Genomic DNA, 16,967 nt, shown 5'->3' on the forward strand with positions numbered 1-16,967 from the left:
TTTGTTTGCCGCTATTCTTCTGGACCTACCTGTTTGTAAGGTTTATAAGGTCGGATGTAAACAAACAAAAAACATGTCGTATACTTAACCAAGACAACCCCATGTTAATGGTGTTAGAGGGCTTATCCAATGTAACCCGTCAGAAAATGAGTACAGCTACGTTACCATTTATATATAGAAGAAAAAAAAAAAAAACTCAAAAAAATTCAATTAGATTTTAATTGGATTTTCAATTTTGCGCCACATGTTCCATTTAATTTTTAATTTTGTGTCAAGTGAATTATTGAGTGTAAAAATTAAAAAGTCTATATCCAATTAAATTCTAAATAAAATTTCAATAAGAATCCAATTTTCCGCCACGTGTCTATCTAAGTTTTTAATTTTTATGGCAAGTAATTTATTGGGTACAAAAATCGAAGAATCTAAAACCAATTAAATTCTAACACACACACACACACATATATTATATATATTAGCATGTAACTCTATGCAAACGCATGAGTGCATTTAAAATTAAACAAAATTTTTATTATAAAAATATAAATACTTAGTCAAAATTTTTTTTTTTTAAAGCATGTAACACATGCATTCATGCATACATGTAGATACATTTAAAATTAAACACAATTTTTATCATAAAATGTAGATAATTAGTCAATTTTTTTAAAAGTAAACCTAATTAGTCACATATTAAAATTCTTATCTAAATTTAATACTACTTATGATCATTTTTTCTAATTTTTAATAAGATAGAATGTTTAGTAATTTTTGTTATGTGGTGATTTTTATTTTATTTATTTTTTGAGAAACATGTGGTAATTTTTATATATTGAGTAAATGTGATTGTTTTTTTTATAGTTTATTAATATTAGATTTTTAGTATTGTGCACTCATTAACTCACTTGACACAAAGATTAAAAAACTTAAGTAGACACATGGCACAAGCTTAAGTGGATAATTATGGAGTAGTTCCCACATAAATTTAGACACATGGTGCAAAATTGGATTATAATTTTAAATTCTAATTCAATTTTATCTAAGCTTTACCTATTAATATATATATATATATGACTTATGAATTTGATTTTTTTTTTTAGCTATATGATTATGTTTTTTATGGTTTATTATTATATTAGACTCATCGTTTTCTACACTAAATTAATTAATTTGGCATAAAAATTTAAAAATTTAGATTAAATGGGACACGTGGCATAAAATTAAACTCTAATTGAAATTCATTTTTTACACTAAATTAACTCACTTAGGACAAAATTCTAAAATTTAGATTAGATGAGACACATGGCGCAAAATTAAACTCTAATTAAATTTCAATTTGAAGCTTAATTGAATTTTCTCTCTGCTTTTTCTATTATTATTATTATTATTATTATTATTATTATTATTATTATTATTATTATTATATAGATAATGAGAAACCATTACATATTTTAAAAATGTATGATTTAAAAAAAGTGTAAGCTAATATCATGTATGATTTGAACATCTTCTAAAAAAAATGTATAATTTGAACCGTATAATTATGATTGTTTTTAATTGTACCCGTGCATATGTACAAGGGCTACACATTAGTATATAATTAAAGTCAAAACTGAGAAAAAAATCCAATTAGATTTTAAATTGGATTTCAATTGTTATCTAATTTTACGCTACGTGTCCTATTTAAGTTTAAAAAAAAATTAAGTGAGTTAATATTCTGCAAAACACAAAGAATCTAATATATATATATATATATATATATATATATATATATATATATATATATATATATATATATAATTAATTAATTAAAGTCAAAACTTAGAGAAAATTTAATTAGATTCTAAATTAGAATTCAGTTTTAGGCTAGTTTTGTGCTATGTGTTCACTTTAATTTTTTTTAATCTTTTTGTCAAATGAGTTAAAAAATACAAAATGCTAAGATTCTGATAGTAATGAACTATAAAATTTATAATAAAAAAACTCAATCACATATGCTAAATAAAATTCACCACATAACAAAAATCACCACACGTTCTATCTTATTAAAAATTAGAAAAATAAATTATCATAAGTAGTATTAAATTTAGGTAAGAATTTTAATATGTGACTAATTATGTTTACTTTTTTTAAAAAATATTGACTAATTATTTTTATATTTTTATGATAAAAATTGTGCTTAATTTTAAATGTATCCATGCTTATGCATGCATTACATGCTATTTTTTTTAATAATTTGACTAATTATTTGTATTTTTATGATAAAAATTGTGTTTAATTTAAATGCATCTATGCATATGCATGGGTTACATGCTAGTTACAGTATAATAAAAAAAATTTAATAGTTAAAATTGAGTTGATTTTGAAATTTGGAGTAATTACACATAACCCACCAGTGGTTTGGGCAAAAATCACTTTGCCTACCTGTGGTTTGAAAAGTGTCACTTAACCCACCTGGGGTATGTTTTTTTTTGTTTTCTATAACCCACCTCTATTAAAATTAGGGGTAAATATGTATTTCTACACCCATTTTATGTCTCTCTCCTCCCAAAAAAAAAAAGACACTAAAACAAGAGAAAATAAGATCAAAAGATGTTATTTGTAAGAATTTAGAAACTTATCTCAAGAACTCCAATGAATCACAAACTATATTTTTGTAACACACTCAAAAGAAAATAACACAAAAGGAAAATTTTACTTAAACTATTAACTTATTTTCTTCTCTATACATTAATTTATTCCTCACGCTCTTTCTGCCCCCCCCCCCTCTCTCTCTATTCTGTCCATGTCTCTCTCATCTCTCACACTCTAGTTCAGATTGTCGGTAGCTTTGGGTTGTAGTGGTTTGGGTGATGACTATGGAGGAGCACGAGTTGGCTGTGTTGGTTGGGTATGGGTTTTGAGGAGGAGCACGATGTTGGATTGGGTCTAGGTTTTGAGGAGGAGCATGGCGTTGGGTTGGATCTGGATTTTGCCAAATGTCTTCGTAATCGACTCTTTCATCTCAGCCAAGTCTATCTCAGTGGCAAGGGCAACAGCAAAGGCTAGAAGACTAACGACGATGGCTTGAAGATTGGTCATTTTTGGGTTTATATCGCGTGGGTCTTGGGTTTAGATTGATGTTTCTATGGTTTCTTGGTTTGATCGATGGTTATATCGTGTGGGTTGTGGGTCTTGGGTTTGATCGATGTTTTTGGGTTTTGAAGATTGGTCTTGGGTCGTGGTTTCTTGGTTGTTTCTTGGTTTTGAAGATTGGTCTTGGGTCATGATGTTTGATTGGTAGTGGTGGCTGGTGATTCGGTGGTGGGTTTGGCAATGGCAATGGGTGTGGATCTTGGTGGTTGTGGCTAGTGATTTGTGGGTTGTTGTGGTTCGGTGGTGGTGGCTAGTGTTGTGGGTTTTGTGTGTGTGTGTGTGTGTGTGTGTGTGTGTAGTTTCAATGGTAGTGGTGGTGATGGCTTTGGTGGGTTCTTCATGTTCTGTGGTTTTTTTGGGTATGTTCTTCATGTTCAAGAATGGAGAGAGAGACAAATATCACTTTTTGATCTTGTTTCTCTTGCATTTTTGTTTTGGGAGGAGAGAGACATAAAATTTGAGTAAAAATACATATTTACCCCTGATTTTAACAGAAGTGGGTTACGGAAAACAAACGGAACATACCTCAGGTGGGTTACGTGACACTTTTCAAACCACGGGTAGGCAAAGTGATTTTCGCCCAAACTACAAGTGGGTTATGTGTAATTACCCCTAGAAATTTTTTATAGTTTCTATGTTAATCTTTTATTGTGTTTTACATTTATCACATTAACTAATTTCATTAAAATTTAAACAGAGAGGAGATTCAAGGATAAATTTGACTAGATTTTCTAAGTTGAGAGACTTGACAATGATTAAATTGACATAATTAATAGTTTAGGGACCATATTGATATTACCCTTTAGTTGGAGGACCAAATGAGTAATTTAACAAGGACTGTTCACGAGTCGAGTCACATTGGGTTTGGGATGAACCCGCCACTCGCCTTTAAATTCTCTAGTTAGTTCTATCAAAATCGAGATAGGCAAGGTGGGTGACCAGTGTGATGCACAAACAATGGAACAAGATTTGATCTTATCGGTTCTAATGGATATCTTAGCGAATCTGTGGAGATCTCCACTAGCTTTGACAAATATCTTGCAAGATTTGCGAAAATTGGTGGCATAGGGGGAAGAAAATGGGTCACAGTGAGAGGAGGAGGAGGAGAATGATCCAATTGAGAGACTTGGATCTTAGACAATGAAAGGAGTTACTCAACCCGTTGATGTCGAGTGTTGAAGGAACACATTTGCGGCTACTTGCCACATTGCTTGGATTGAGTAGGTTCTGGAACGAATGGCTCCAAGTAGGACGATGAATTCGGGTTTGTGTTTGGGTTGGACAAACCTGAATTGAACCAATTTTTTTAATAAAAAAATATAATAATATTTGAATTTATGACATTCAATTGATAATAATCATTTGTAGTTTAATTGACATTTTTTTTTGTATTTCTAATAAAAACATGTAATGTTCAAATCTTCATTCACTATAACTATCAAATTTATAAAGTAAAAAAAATACATTGAATCCAAACTATAGGTCCAAACAAACATAAGACAAAAACTTTAACATTAGAAAACTCCCTATGCAATTTAAGAAATAGAGTTACAACAACCTAGCCCAGTTATACCCAAAAAGCATAAATTCTTGACAATGGTTTACAACTTTTATTAGTTTTTTTCTTTTCTTTTAATGAAAAATCTTATTGTACATTTCATGTACACTTTTTTTTTGTTAGAATTTATAAAATTGTGTTAGCATATAATAAAAAATATGTCACTATCATTTTTTATTTTTTAATTAAACTAATCAAATGAAAAGTCTCATTCACAATAATAAAAAAGGCTTTACTTATACTTTTATTATTTAAAAATCCTTTTAATAAGCTAGTGTACATGAAACAAGACACATGTAATCATGTCTCATGACTATAAGAAGGGGATGGTGATCCCTTACCGAATCAGACAAAACTCGACAATGGATTACAACTGCCAACGACCTTTAAAAAAACACACCATGCATATGAAAAATTCCAAAAAAAAAAAAATCTTTTTAGTTTTTACTGTTAATAAATGAATAAAAAACTCATCAGACTCAGTCCGCGTCATAAATTACTCGCTCTATGACTTTCTCTCAGACAAAGCCATCAATCTCTCACACGGTTGTTGCTTTCACAATTGTACCTTTTCACACAACAGACACACACACCCTCTCTCTCTCTTTATTAATTCTTTTTGAGGTTTTACTCTCTCTGTTTATTATATATATGAAGGTGTTTTTGTTTGGTAACCTGAATTCCAGCTGCCTTATATTGACTTCCCTTAGATTATGGGAAGCTCGTCGTGTCCTTGGACACGCTCAAATCTCTTTTTTGCTTTCTGGGTCTCTCTTTAAAGCTCCTAAATTGTAGTTGTGTGAATGATATCTAAAGTGTTGCTTTAGTTCTATCTAGTGGACATTATTATATGTAGAGGTAAAGTCTTCTTCTTTAGAAGTTTCTCCTTTAATCATTTCTCTGTTTTTGAATGCTTATATTTCAAAGATTGACTTTTTCTAAATCATTGAATTCTCTGGATTGTGAGTATTCAAGTGAGTTAGATGGAAATGGAATTCTGGGTTTTTGAAATTTTGGTTGTTTCTTTAAAAGTATCTTCTTAATTTTTTTGTATGCGTTTTTGCACTTCAATCTTTTGGTGGAACAAAGTATTGTTATTCTGCATGATTGATCAAAATTGGAGCTTGGGTTCCTGAAAAACAAGATTGAAGGATAGTTCAAGAGTGTAGGACTTGAAAGTTGAAGAAGTTTGAGAAATTCAGTTTGAATATAGGGGGGCTTGACAAGGTTTGAGTTTGCAAAAGAAATGATGAAATATGCTTGTTTGAATTCCTTGTTTTCATGTTGAATTTTTATTGAAACATTTAAGTAAAATATAGGACCATAATGGCATAATCTAACGGTTCGTTTAGATGAAAGAATTTAAAGAGAAGGATTTGGTTTTCATTATTTTAGTTTAAATGACTTGAATATAGTATGAAATGATAGAGCTTTTTGTATTGATGAAATTTATGTAGGGATTTGAGCTTTAGTAATATGTGGATCAGAAATGATTAGGTGTAAGATGTCAATTCAAATCCATAATATCACAAGTGTTTTACTTTGAGCAAAATCTCCAAAGCTCACATCATCATATGTAATATCAAGCAATTTATACTAACAATTGTTCTTCAAATCCTCAAATAAAAATGCAACCTAAATGAATATGTGAAAGAGGAATTTTGGGTACTGTTTGAATTTCATAGTCCATGGGATTTGTGATTTAGTGGTGGCAATAGATATAAACGTAGTTTCTTTCCTTGTTTGTATTGGCCTTGCTTCCTCACCATTATACACTTGTTGCATTTGCAGTGAGGCAATCAGTTTTAAAGGGACTATGAAGTGTTTTAATTTCTCCAACAAAGAAAAAAATAATGAGCAAAGGGCTATACAGTCTAATTCTGTTCGGTCCACTTCCACTTCCATATCAACCGACCTGGATTTGAAGCCATTTGGTTCTGAATTTAATTCTCAGAATGTCTCAGAATTTAGCACTGCATCTTCTGCTAAGTCATTTGCAATCTTGTCTCAAAGACAAAGTAATCTCAGAGAATTCACATTCTCAGAGTTGAAGGCAGCCACGAAGAATTTCAGCCGTGCCCTCATGATTGGAGAGGGTGGGTTTGGTGGTGTATATAGGGCTGTGATCCGGAGCACAGATGATCCACATAAAAAAATAGATGTTGCCATTAAACAACTAAGTAGAAGAGGATTGCAGGCATGTTTTTTTCTCCTTCTGAACTTGAGTGAAAATATACTTATGCTATATCTGATTTTGCAACAATATTAAGTAGTATTATGTGCTACAGAAAAGTCAGAGAATTCTTTTACATATGATCTGTAACTGTAAGTGTGTCACAGAGTAATGGAATAAAACCTTTAGTGTGAGCACAATAGCATTGTGTAGGGAGTGCTAGAAACACTACATATCTGCTTTCTTACTGGTGAAGTTTAGAAAGAAAGAATAAAATTATATTCTCTACTATTGTCTTCTTCTTATATCTCTGTCTTCATAGTGTTCAAAATACCTATGTGATTTTTGTTGTTGATCTTTCTGACAGGGCCATAAAGAATGGGTGACGGAAGTAAACGTTTTAGGGGTTGTTGAACATCCAAATCTTGTTAAACTACTGGGCTACTGTGCTGAGGATGATGAAAGGGGGATCCAGAGGCTGTTGATATATGAATACATGCCCAACAGGAGCGTGCAGGATCACTTATCAAACCGGTTTCGAACACCTCTTCCATGGGGCACAAGAATGAGAATTGCCCAGGATACTGCCCGTGGCTTAGCATACCTCCATGAAGGAATGGATTTTCAGGTACTTTGTGTTCTTTGGAGTTTAAGAAAGAGATCCGCTGAATTTTAGAAGAGTTATTTAGAAAAGATAGGCAATTATGCATTAAAGCTACTAGACTAAAAACATTTTTCTTTATAAACTATTGATCTTTTGTAAATTTTGTTATTGGCATAGATCATCTTTAGGGATTTCAAGTCCTCAAACATACTGTTGGATGACCAATGGATTGCAAAGTTGTCAGACTTTGGATTGGCCAGGCTGGGGCCTTCAGATGGATTAAGTCATGTCTCAACAGCGGTATGTTTACTAAACTTGCACAAGTTGGGTGTCTCATGTCTAACTAATTATTATCAAATTAATATTAATCAGGAACATTGAAAATGTTTGTTAGTATTAATTGAAAAATGTCAGTTATGTTGATCATCTTACTAGATGCACTTGAATGGATAGTCTGTTGTCTAACATGTTAGATTGTTACTTTCTATCTTTACCTTTTTCTTCATTCCTTATTCGTCTTGTTGCTGGAAAGATTATGGAAACAAACCATGACTCATGCAATCTCTGTCTATTAATTAATGATAGTTCACAGAAATAGAGAACCAATTTTCCTGACTTTTATATAGGTTGTGGGAACAATTGGATATGCAGCTCCTGAATACATCCAAACTGGGCATCTTACATCAAAAAGTGATGTCTGGAGCTATGGAGTTTTCCTTTATGAACTCATCACTGGTAGGCGCCCTCTCGATAGGAACCGCCCCAAGGGTGAGCAAAAGCTATTGGAATGGGTCAGGCCTCACCTGTCTAATCTAAGAAAGTTTGAGCTAATTTTGGACCCAAGGCTCGAAGGGAAGTATTCCCTCAAGTCTGCCCAAAAGTTAGCTGCTGTAGCCAACAGGTGCTTGGTGCGGCAGTCTAAATCACGCCCCAAAATGAGTGAAGTCTTGGAGATGGTGAATCGAATTGTGGAGACAACAGATATTGGAAGTCCCCTACCCCCCATGAAGATTTTGGCTCCAGAAGATGATTTCATAGAATCCAAAAGAGAACGTTTAACGAGAAGGTTTGTGGATCCAATTATTGGAGAGAAAGGTTGTTTGAATTGGCAAACATGGAGACCTAAGTCTGTCAATACATTTTGAATATTTTTTCTCTCAATGCCAGCCTGTTCCTTTCGTAAGGAGTCCAGATATGCCATTCAGGCCAAAGGCCACTGGCAAGACTGTTGTTTTTGGTTGAATGTGAAAATTACTCTTTTCTCTGTGTATTGTGCAATACAAATGTAAAATCTCTATCCACATAGATGAGTGAGTGCAAAGTATAATTGGCAAGGCTGCAATTTTTTTGTTGGTGTAAAATTATTCCAATCTCTATGTACCGTGCAATGTAAATTTCTAACAGCATAGATGAGTGCATATACAAATAATTTGACCACCTGATGGCTTTTATTGCTAATGGAAGTTTTCTCAGGTAGGATGCATTATTTAGTTGTGTATAAGTTACAGTTTAGGCAATTCTACGAAAATCTTGTGTTTTGATCTTTGTCAATACAGCTTTTTCCTCTAGTGATTACGCATTATCATAACAAAATTATCTTCCACCATTTTTACCAAAAGATGATAGTCATGATCTAGAAAAGACATTCGTAGTTTGTTGAAATCAAGAAGCAAGGTGCTAGGCAGAATGCTTGTTCTCTGCATCAAGGAAAGACTTCACAATGAATCATTTTATTAGCATTGAAATGAGGTACATTATTGTCTTTCATCAAAGCCAACTTGGCATTTGACAAATGCCCCAATCTAAAATGCCAAATGTTTGGCTGAGCAAGAACACTATTAACAGATGTAGCTACACAAAAACAAATTGATGGGGCTGAGATATTCTCTTCTAGCAGGTAAAGGCCTGGCAATAAAGAATTGATAGACTTGATTGAAACAGCAAGGGAAATGTCGATCGAATTGGAGAATTTGTTTTCACAAGGCAATGGACCTAAGATCTACAGTTTGCAAAGGGAAATTTGTCAAATCTCCCAAAATCAAATGACAGTGATAAAATACTACACCAAATTCAAGTGTTTGTGGGATCAATTGTTAAATTATGAACCATTTCCAGAATGTTGTTGTGGAGCAATGACGATCTTGAGTGCTTCATGTGACAAAGCTAATGTTGTGAGGTTCTTGATGGGATTGAATGAGAATTTGGCTTGTTAGAGTCTCAAAATTCTCATTCAATCCCATCAAGAACCTCACAACATAAGCTTTGTCAAGTGAAGCCCTTAAGATCTTCATTGCACCACAACAACATTTTGGAAATGATTCATAATTCAACAATTGATCCCATAAACGCTTGAATTTGGTGTAGTATTTTGTCACTGTCATCTAATTTGGGGAGATATGAGAAATTTCCCTTTGCAGATTGTAGATCTTAGGTCCATTGCCTTATGAAAACAAATTCTTCAATTCGATCCACATTTCCCTTGCTGTTTCACAGTTCATGATGCTGCTAGAAACATCAATGTGCATAGAATTGATCAATCACGAAATAACCATAGTATTGCAAATTTGCCAATTCTCATACAAAAGGTGAATCAAGATTTGACATCGAAATCTTCCCTTTCACAAAGCCAATCTTCTTTTTGGCAATGAGAGTAAGCACCATTGCTCTGGACCAAGAATGGTAATTCTTCATCCCAAGCAAAGGCTGAGCAACAAGAATATTCCATAGATTTTCACTAGAACTAAGAAAATAGGGATTAGGAGTATTGGAATCACTGTTAGGATTCAAGCCTGTGTGTGTGGATTGTGTGTTGAGAGGATCAAAGGAGGTATTGGTTTCAGTGGACGCCATTGAAGGAGCTTCAAAGCTCTGATACTTTGTAAAATTTTGAACTCTCTCTAAATAGAAAAACTGATTTTATTGATCAAGAAAAGAATACAATCTAATGAATGATAATTCACTACTCCTACACCTTCATATACAATCTGATTCAAGCTAAAAACAAAAATAACCAACTCCCTATTTTGGAGGGAAAAGTTGTTACAGCTGAAACTACCTAATTGTTACACGTGTACATCATTTAACTGCTTCTAGTCCATGTGGTATAGCTTCAATCAAGTCTATCAATTCTTTATTGCACCATTGGCCACTGCCCTTTATCATAATTGCACCTTGAGACTTCCCTTGATGCTGTGAGGCACTCTCACTAGCACCTAACCTCTGTCCTTGATGCAGAGAACTAGCATTCTGCCCAGCACCTTGCTTCTTGATTTCAACAAAAAAACAAAGCCATTAATCTAAAAAAAAAAAAAAAATACAAACAAACGACAACAACAACAACAAAAAAAAAACCAAATGAAGCTACCAATCTAAATCTATATTTTTAGCAACTAAACAAAACCAAGATTTGAGATACGGAGAGATACATTAACAAATTTCTATGAAAATAGATCTATTAATAATTTGTTGAGCGACACACACAACAGTAAAAGTGAATACCTGGTAATAATAGAGGGTCCCCTTCAATTTTTTTTTTTTTTTTTTCACACGTGAAACCTAAATAGGACTTTGTTAATGAATATATCAACAAAGTTGTCTATGTTGTTTATGTTATTTTGTGGGAAGAGATAAAGATAAGGGAAAAGATATTAATGATTTGTTTATATTTTATCTCAATTGCTTAAATGATAAGGAAGAATAGTTAAAATTGTCAATTTATAAAAAAAAATACAATTTCCTTTATGTTAGGGAATTTGGATATCCACCTATTTTAAAGGGAATCTACATTTTTATAGGAAGGGGGTTGAGGGGGAATCCAGATTCTCCTGGCATCCGATTCCCTAATGTGATTTGCAATCTAGCAATATATCTTTGTTTTTAGGGAGAAACTGGGTTTTTGCCCTTATTTAGATAGAAAAGAAAACGTTTATTTATATAGGTTTTCTAGTATATAGGTGTTTTTAGGGAGAAATTGAGTTTTTGCCCTTATTTTGAAAAAAATCTAGTAATATGTCTTTGTTTTGAAACTATTTAGGTTCGTGTCTTTATTTTGAAACTCAATTTGTAGAAAATTGAGTTATGCCAAATCAAACTTTAAAATAAAAAAAAATAAAAAAATTTGTGGAATTCGAGTTCCATAATTTTTTTTTTTTTTTTTTAAGTTTGATCGCCTATACTCAATTTTCTACAAATCAAGTTTTACATTGAAACTCAATTTTGAGAAAATCGAGTTTCAAAACAGGCACAGGAACCTAAATAGTTTCAAAATAAAGACATATTACTAGATTTTTTTCAAAATAAGAGCAAAAACCCAATTTCTCCCTAAAAACACCTATATACTAGAAAACCTATATAAATAAATGTTTTCTTTTCTATCTAATTAATCCACCAAAAATTATAACTGAATTTCCCTTAATATTTAGGATCAAAATGCTAAACTCATTGATTTTGGTGGGACTACCATTGAAAGCGCATGTTGGAAGGAACAAAAGAATACACACAGCCTGACCTAAAAATAGGTATATAGCTTATCCAAATTATACTAAATATAGATTAGTGTTAAATTAACTTAACACAATTGACAATTATTAACTTTTTTTTTTTTTTTGTGTTGAGAAACGACAATTATTAACTTTATTTTAACAGGTTTTGAAAGAATAATAACAACTAACATTTCCAGCTTTAGAGTTTGTATCCTCCAACTGGCAACTAAACGACACAACCCTAAAAACATCATATGCCAGATGAAGGCTAAAAAAAAAAAAAACGTAAATTATCTATTATTTTCAAGAAATACAAAAATCAAAATGGTAAATGATTTAATCAATTTAGGTAAGAACTGCATGAAACCAAGCAAATCAACACTTTCAATCCAAAAGGTCATCCATCAGATTGATGAGATCATTTTCCTTTCCAATTGAATTCTACTTGAATTTATGGTGTGGGACGTTATTATTACACAACAAGATTTTTTTCTGGTTGGATTTATGACGTGAGGATGTTATTCTTAATTTCTAAATTTATGTATTTTTTGCTAGCATTACAGATTTTCTAGTTCACAACAGGATTCTATTTCTTGTTGGATTTATGGTATGAGGACGTTATTCATAATTTTTAGATTTATGTACTTCTTGCTCTGACTGCATAAGCGGTCATAGCAACGGTGGTTCTCGACCTCTAACCACCAAATTTCTCTCTTTCGGATCCAGCCAAGGCTGAGGCCACAGCCACTGCCACTGAGAGCCACCACCAAGGTGGCTACCGCCCTCTCTCTCTCTCTCTCTCTTTTCTATTTGCTTTTTCCTCTGACCAATGGCCGAAAGTTCTTATCTTTATGTTGTATATTGATTGCTTTTGTGATTGGGATTGGGGTTTTGAAAGATAGGATTTTTGGGTATGGTTTGTCATGGTATTTTCTGATTTGGGGTTTGGAGATTGTTTCAAAATGTATTCATCTGTGGGTTTTTGGGTTTCAGGTTTATGATTGTGTGAGCATGAATCTGAGTGTGTTATGTGTGCGCTGTGTATTTTTTGTTACACGTGGGAAAAGTAGTAGGCACTCCACGCCTACATGAATAGGACAGTATCTCATGTTGAATTCAATCTCAAAATCTCACCAACAACAATTGAAATATTTGGCACTTGATTTTAAAAGAGTGATATCAGTGGCGGAGCCAGGAATTTAGGTCAGGGGGGCAAGATTAAAAGACAAGATTGGAAGTAAAAAATTAATCCAAAAAAATTAATCAATATTAATAACAAAATAAGTAAACAACTATATGATAATGTAATTGTCATACAGAATCTAACATAAAATGTAAACTTTAATTTATTTTTTCACACCTAGCTTATTTTACTCAATTGCCCTCGACGATTTTTCATATTTTGAAACCGCTGCATGATTTCTTCACACTCAATAGTCTTGAATATATCTTTCTCAATATATGTGACTAAGCAATCATTCATCCACTGATCTCCTATTTGATTGCGTAATCGATTTTTAATTATGTTCATTGCTGAAAAAGCTCTTTCAACAGTAGCTGTTGCAACTGGTAAGATCAATGCCAAAGTCACTAATGAGTAAACCAATGGATATGAAACATTCTTTTTCATTTCTACCATCTTTTCAGCAAGCTGTCCAGTTCCTTTAAGTGCTGAAAACTCTTCAAAGGACCGCATGTCATGGATGTATGTCTCAAGTTGGTTATCCAAGAAAGAAACTTGAATTGTTGAAAAATCACTTGAATAAAACTGAGCAAGCCGAATCAATTTCTCCTTGTTGAATGCTGAAAATAAGTTATCTGGGTTCAAACACGCAATACAAAGTAATAATTCAGAATTTTCAAAACGACTATTGAGTTCCTGAAGTTGCATATCTATAACAGTATAAAAAAGCTCCACTTGATAATGATGTGAATTTTTCATGTTTTGAGCTTTTCATCGTGGCCGAGGTTGATAAAAATCATCCATATCAGGAACATTAATATTATTTTTTTCACAAAATGCAGAAACCTCCTCTAGCAAAGAGTTCCACCCATCATCTCTCATGACCTGTAAACGTTGCTTTGAAATGTCAACCAACTTCATAGCATTCACAATATCTTGATCTTTTCATTGTAATGCCTGTGACAACTCATTACTTATGCCAAGCACACCTTTCATCAAATGTAAATCAAACACAAATTCAAATGTTTGGAGTAAACCAATTAAGATATTTGCTTCTGCTCTCTGATCAGAATCTAAACCATCTTCTATAATAGTTTCAATCACATCAATTACAGAAGAAAACATGTGAATAATATTAACAAGTGCACCATAATGAGAACTCCAACGTGTATCTCCAGGTCTTTTTAGACTCATTTCTTGATTCAAGCCACGACCAGTTGAAATTTCATTATTTTTTAGTGCTTCTATAACTTCAGCATTACGTTTTTCACGAAGAATATCATGACGTTTGCATGATGCTCCAACAATATTGAATACCTTTGCAACCAAGTTAAAAAAGGTTGCAATCTGGATGTGATTTTTTGCTATTGCAACTAATGTTAGTTGAAGCTGATGTGCAAAGCAATGGACATAATAGGCAGAAGGATTATCTTTCAAAATAAGAGTTTTTAGTCCATTTAACTCACCTCGCATGTTGCTTGCCCCGTCGTAGCCTTGTCCCTGCAATCTACTAATGCGTAAGCTATTTTTATTAAATACTTCCTCAATTGCACTCTTTAGTGTCACTGCTGATGTATTATTAACATGTGTAATGCCTAAAAAACGCTCATTCACATGTCCCAGTTTGTCCACATAGCGCAAAGCAATTGCCATTTGTTCTTTAGTAGACATATCGCGTGATTCATCAACTATAATAGCAAATAATGAGTCTCCAATATCTTTAATAATAGCATTTATTGTCTCAACGGCTGCAGCATTTGCTATTTCTTTTTTGATATCAGGAGAGGTCATTTGATGATTTTCAGGAGCATTTTCGAGGACTGCCTTATTAATTTCTTCATTGTGATTTGCAAGAAACCGTAATAATTCAAGGAAATTTCCTTGATTATTGGAGTCTTTAGATTCATCATGGCCATGAAATGCTAATCCTTGCCGTTGTAGAAAATAAATACAATCCACTGATGCATTCAAACGAGTTCGATATTCCCTTTTCTCGACATCCGATTGCTTATTTATAACTGTTTGAATACTTTGTCTCTGGTTTAACAAATCTTCACGTTTTCTTTGAGCTATATTATGTGCACTGTTGTGGTCCCCAACGTGATTCTGTAATTTCTCCTTCTTTTTCCAATTTCTGAATCCTTCAGTAACAAATGAGTCTCCCCCTCCTTGATCATCGGTATCAGGTCGAAATAGATAACAAAATAGACAATATGCAGCATCTTTCGTAATGCTATATTCCAACCAACTAGGATAGTCTTTGAACCACACTGGATTAAATCGACGCTTTGTTTTGCCAAATTGACTTTGTGGAAAATCATGATCAACTGGTTGACAAGGTTTATTTTGTAGATAATGCCTTCTAATTTGATCTCTTTCATTAGGATGATAGTTACAAATTTTTATTCTTAAACCAGGATCCGTGGGAAGATTTGCAACATCCACTTCGATACGAGTTCGTTTAGGATTTGATCCGGACTCATTATTATAATCAAGATTCTCCATAATCTCAATTAACTACAAATATATATGTCATATCATTAAAATAAAGAAAAAAATTACAATCTATGATTAAGAATAATCAAATGAGGAGATCATTATAAATACAAATAGTTTAAACATATAATTTGAATTATAAATTTATGGTTAAGAATAGTCAAATTAAGAGATCCATCTAAATATAAACAGTTTAAACATATAATTTGATTCTTTAAAAAATTAAATAAATAAATAAATCAAAGCAAAAGTATTAAGAGTATGCATACCTATAAATATTTGAATGTAACTTAAAAACCCAACTTGAATGCTTTTAAAAACTGCACAGCAACTCTGAGATCCAAAGAAAGAGACTGGATTGAAAAGAAATTTTTTTCATTGTGATGGAAGGCGTGCCTTGTTTGCATTATATATACTTTTTTTTTTTTTTTTTTTTTTCAGAGTTCTACTGACTTCTAATCCGGGTAGGTGTAGCAAAGTTGTTATAGAGATCATTAGAATTGTACTACTTATAGGGGTAGAAGTCTACTACTACTAGGAAAGCTGGAAATGTTTTATCACTTCTGTCCAAAAAAAAAAAAAAAAGGAAAGCTGGAAAGGAAAGGTAACGTGAATGAACTTAATTGAGTTTTTTTTTTTTTTTTTGTGTCTTTTGTGTAGGGGGCAAATATGGTATTTCAATATTGTTAATGAAAAAATTTGAAATTTCAGGGGGCACCTGCCCTCCCTGGCCCCTCCTCCCTCCGCCCCTGAGTGATATGCATGTATATGTGAAATGAAATAATAATAAATTCTATCATATGTGAATGCATGGCATGTATAATCTACCACATAGTGACATGTGAATATATGACATGTTTTTATCCTAAGATGACATGTGAGAAATAACATGGGTCTACCGTAAGATGATGTATGAAAAATGACATGTATCTATCCTAGGATGGCATGTGAAACCATGGGGCTGTCCATTTAGCTTAATGGAGTAGGCAACTAATCAAATGCACATGGAAATGAGGTGAAAGAAACTTTGACTAAATCCCATCTTTAACATAATTTTCTCAAGAAAAACTCATTCAACCTAGTTATATGCCTTGCTCATGTCAAGTTGTAAGGTAATATACCCCAACTTACCCGTTCTTTTAGCTTTCAGGGAGTGAAGTGTCTCATGTGCAATTAGGAAATTATCAGTTATAAGTCTTTTTGACATAAAGACACTCTGAGTTTCAGAGATTTATCTAGGGGAGGAGGGGTTTCAAACGATTTGCAAGAACTTTAGCAATAAGCTTATACATGACATTACTTAAGCAAATAGGCCTGTAATCCGTAACTTGCCTAGGACT

At 32.7% G+C, this 16,967-nt stretch overlaps 1 protein-coding gene and 1 pseudogene across 3 annotated transcripts; one reads left to right on the forward strand and one right to left on the reverse strand.

Annotated features, from left to right (window-relative positions):
* Nucleotides 1-5,287: 5,287 nt before the first annotated feature.
* Nucleotides 5,288-9,013, forward strand: LOC142641692 (serine/threonine-protein kinase PCRK1-like). Of its 3 annotated transcripts, none has more exons than XM_075816169.1 (5): nt 5,288-5,548; nt 6,482-6,887; nt 7,231-7,491; nt 7,645-7,767; nt 8,094-9,013. In XM_075816169.1, the coding sequence occupies exons 2-5, from the start codon at nt 6,507-6,509 to the stop codon at nt 8,610-8,612; spliced, it is 1,284 nt and encodes a 427-aa protein (XP_075672284.1). In that variant the 5' UTR covers nt 5,288-5,548; nt 6,482-6,506; the 3' UTR covers nt 8,613-9,013. The 3 variants fall into 3 exon arrangements, with proteins under 3 accessions (XP_075672284.1, XP_075672286.1, XP_075672285.1); XM_075816171.1 differs by lacking the exon at nt 5,288-5,548 and adding an exon at nt 5,646-5,664; XM_075816170.1 differs by lacking the exon at nt 5,288-5,548 and adding an exon at nt 5,679-5,917.
* A 4,295-nt stretch (nt 9,014-13,308) lies between these two features.
* On the reverse strand, nt 13,309-15,636 carry LOC142640152 (uncharacterized; annotated as a pseudogene).
* Between the last annotated feature and the right edge of the window lie 1,331 nt (nt 15,637-16,967).

This window comes from Castanea sativa, chromosome 6 (genome assembly GCF_040712315.1).
Source record: "Castanea sativa cultivar Marrone di Chiusa Pesio chromosome 6, ASM4071231v1".
NCBI classification, from domain to species: Eukaryota; Viridiplantae; Streptophyta; class Magnoliopsida; order Fagales; family Fagaceae; genus Castanea; species Castanea sativa.

What these genes read in the sequence shown, in the direction of transcription:
- LOC142641692 (XM_075816169.1), top strand. Translation starts at nt 6,507, where the DNA reads ATGAAGTGTTTTAATTTCTCCAACAAAGAAAAAAATAATGAGCAAAGG. An exon ending in TAAGTAGAAGAGGATTGCAG is followed by an intron (nt 6,888 to 7,230) that starts GCATGTTTTTTT and finishes TCTTTCTGACAG; the next exon opens with GGCCATAAAGAATGGGTGAC. An exon ending in ATGAAGGAATGGATTTTCAG is followed by an intron (nt 7,492 to 7,644) that starts GTACTTTGTGTT and finishes TTATTGGCATAG; the next exon opens with ATCATCTTTAGGGATTTCAA.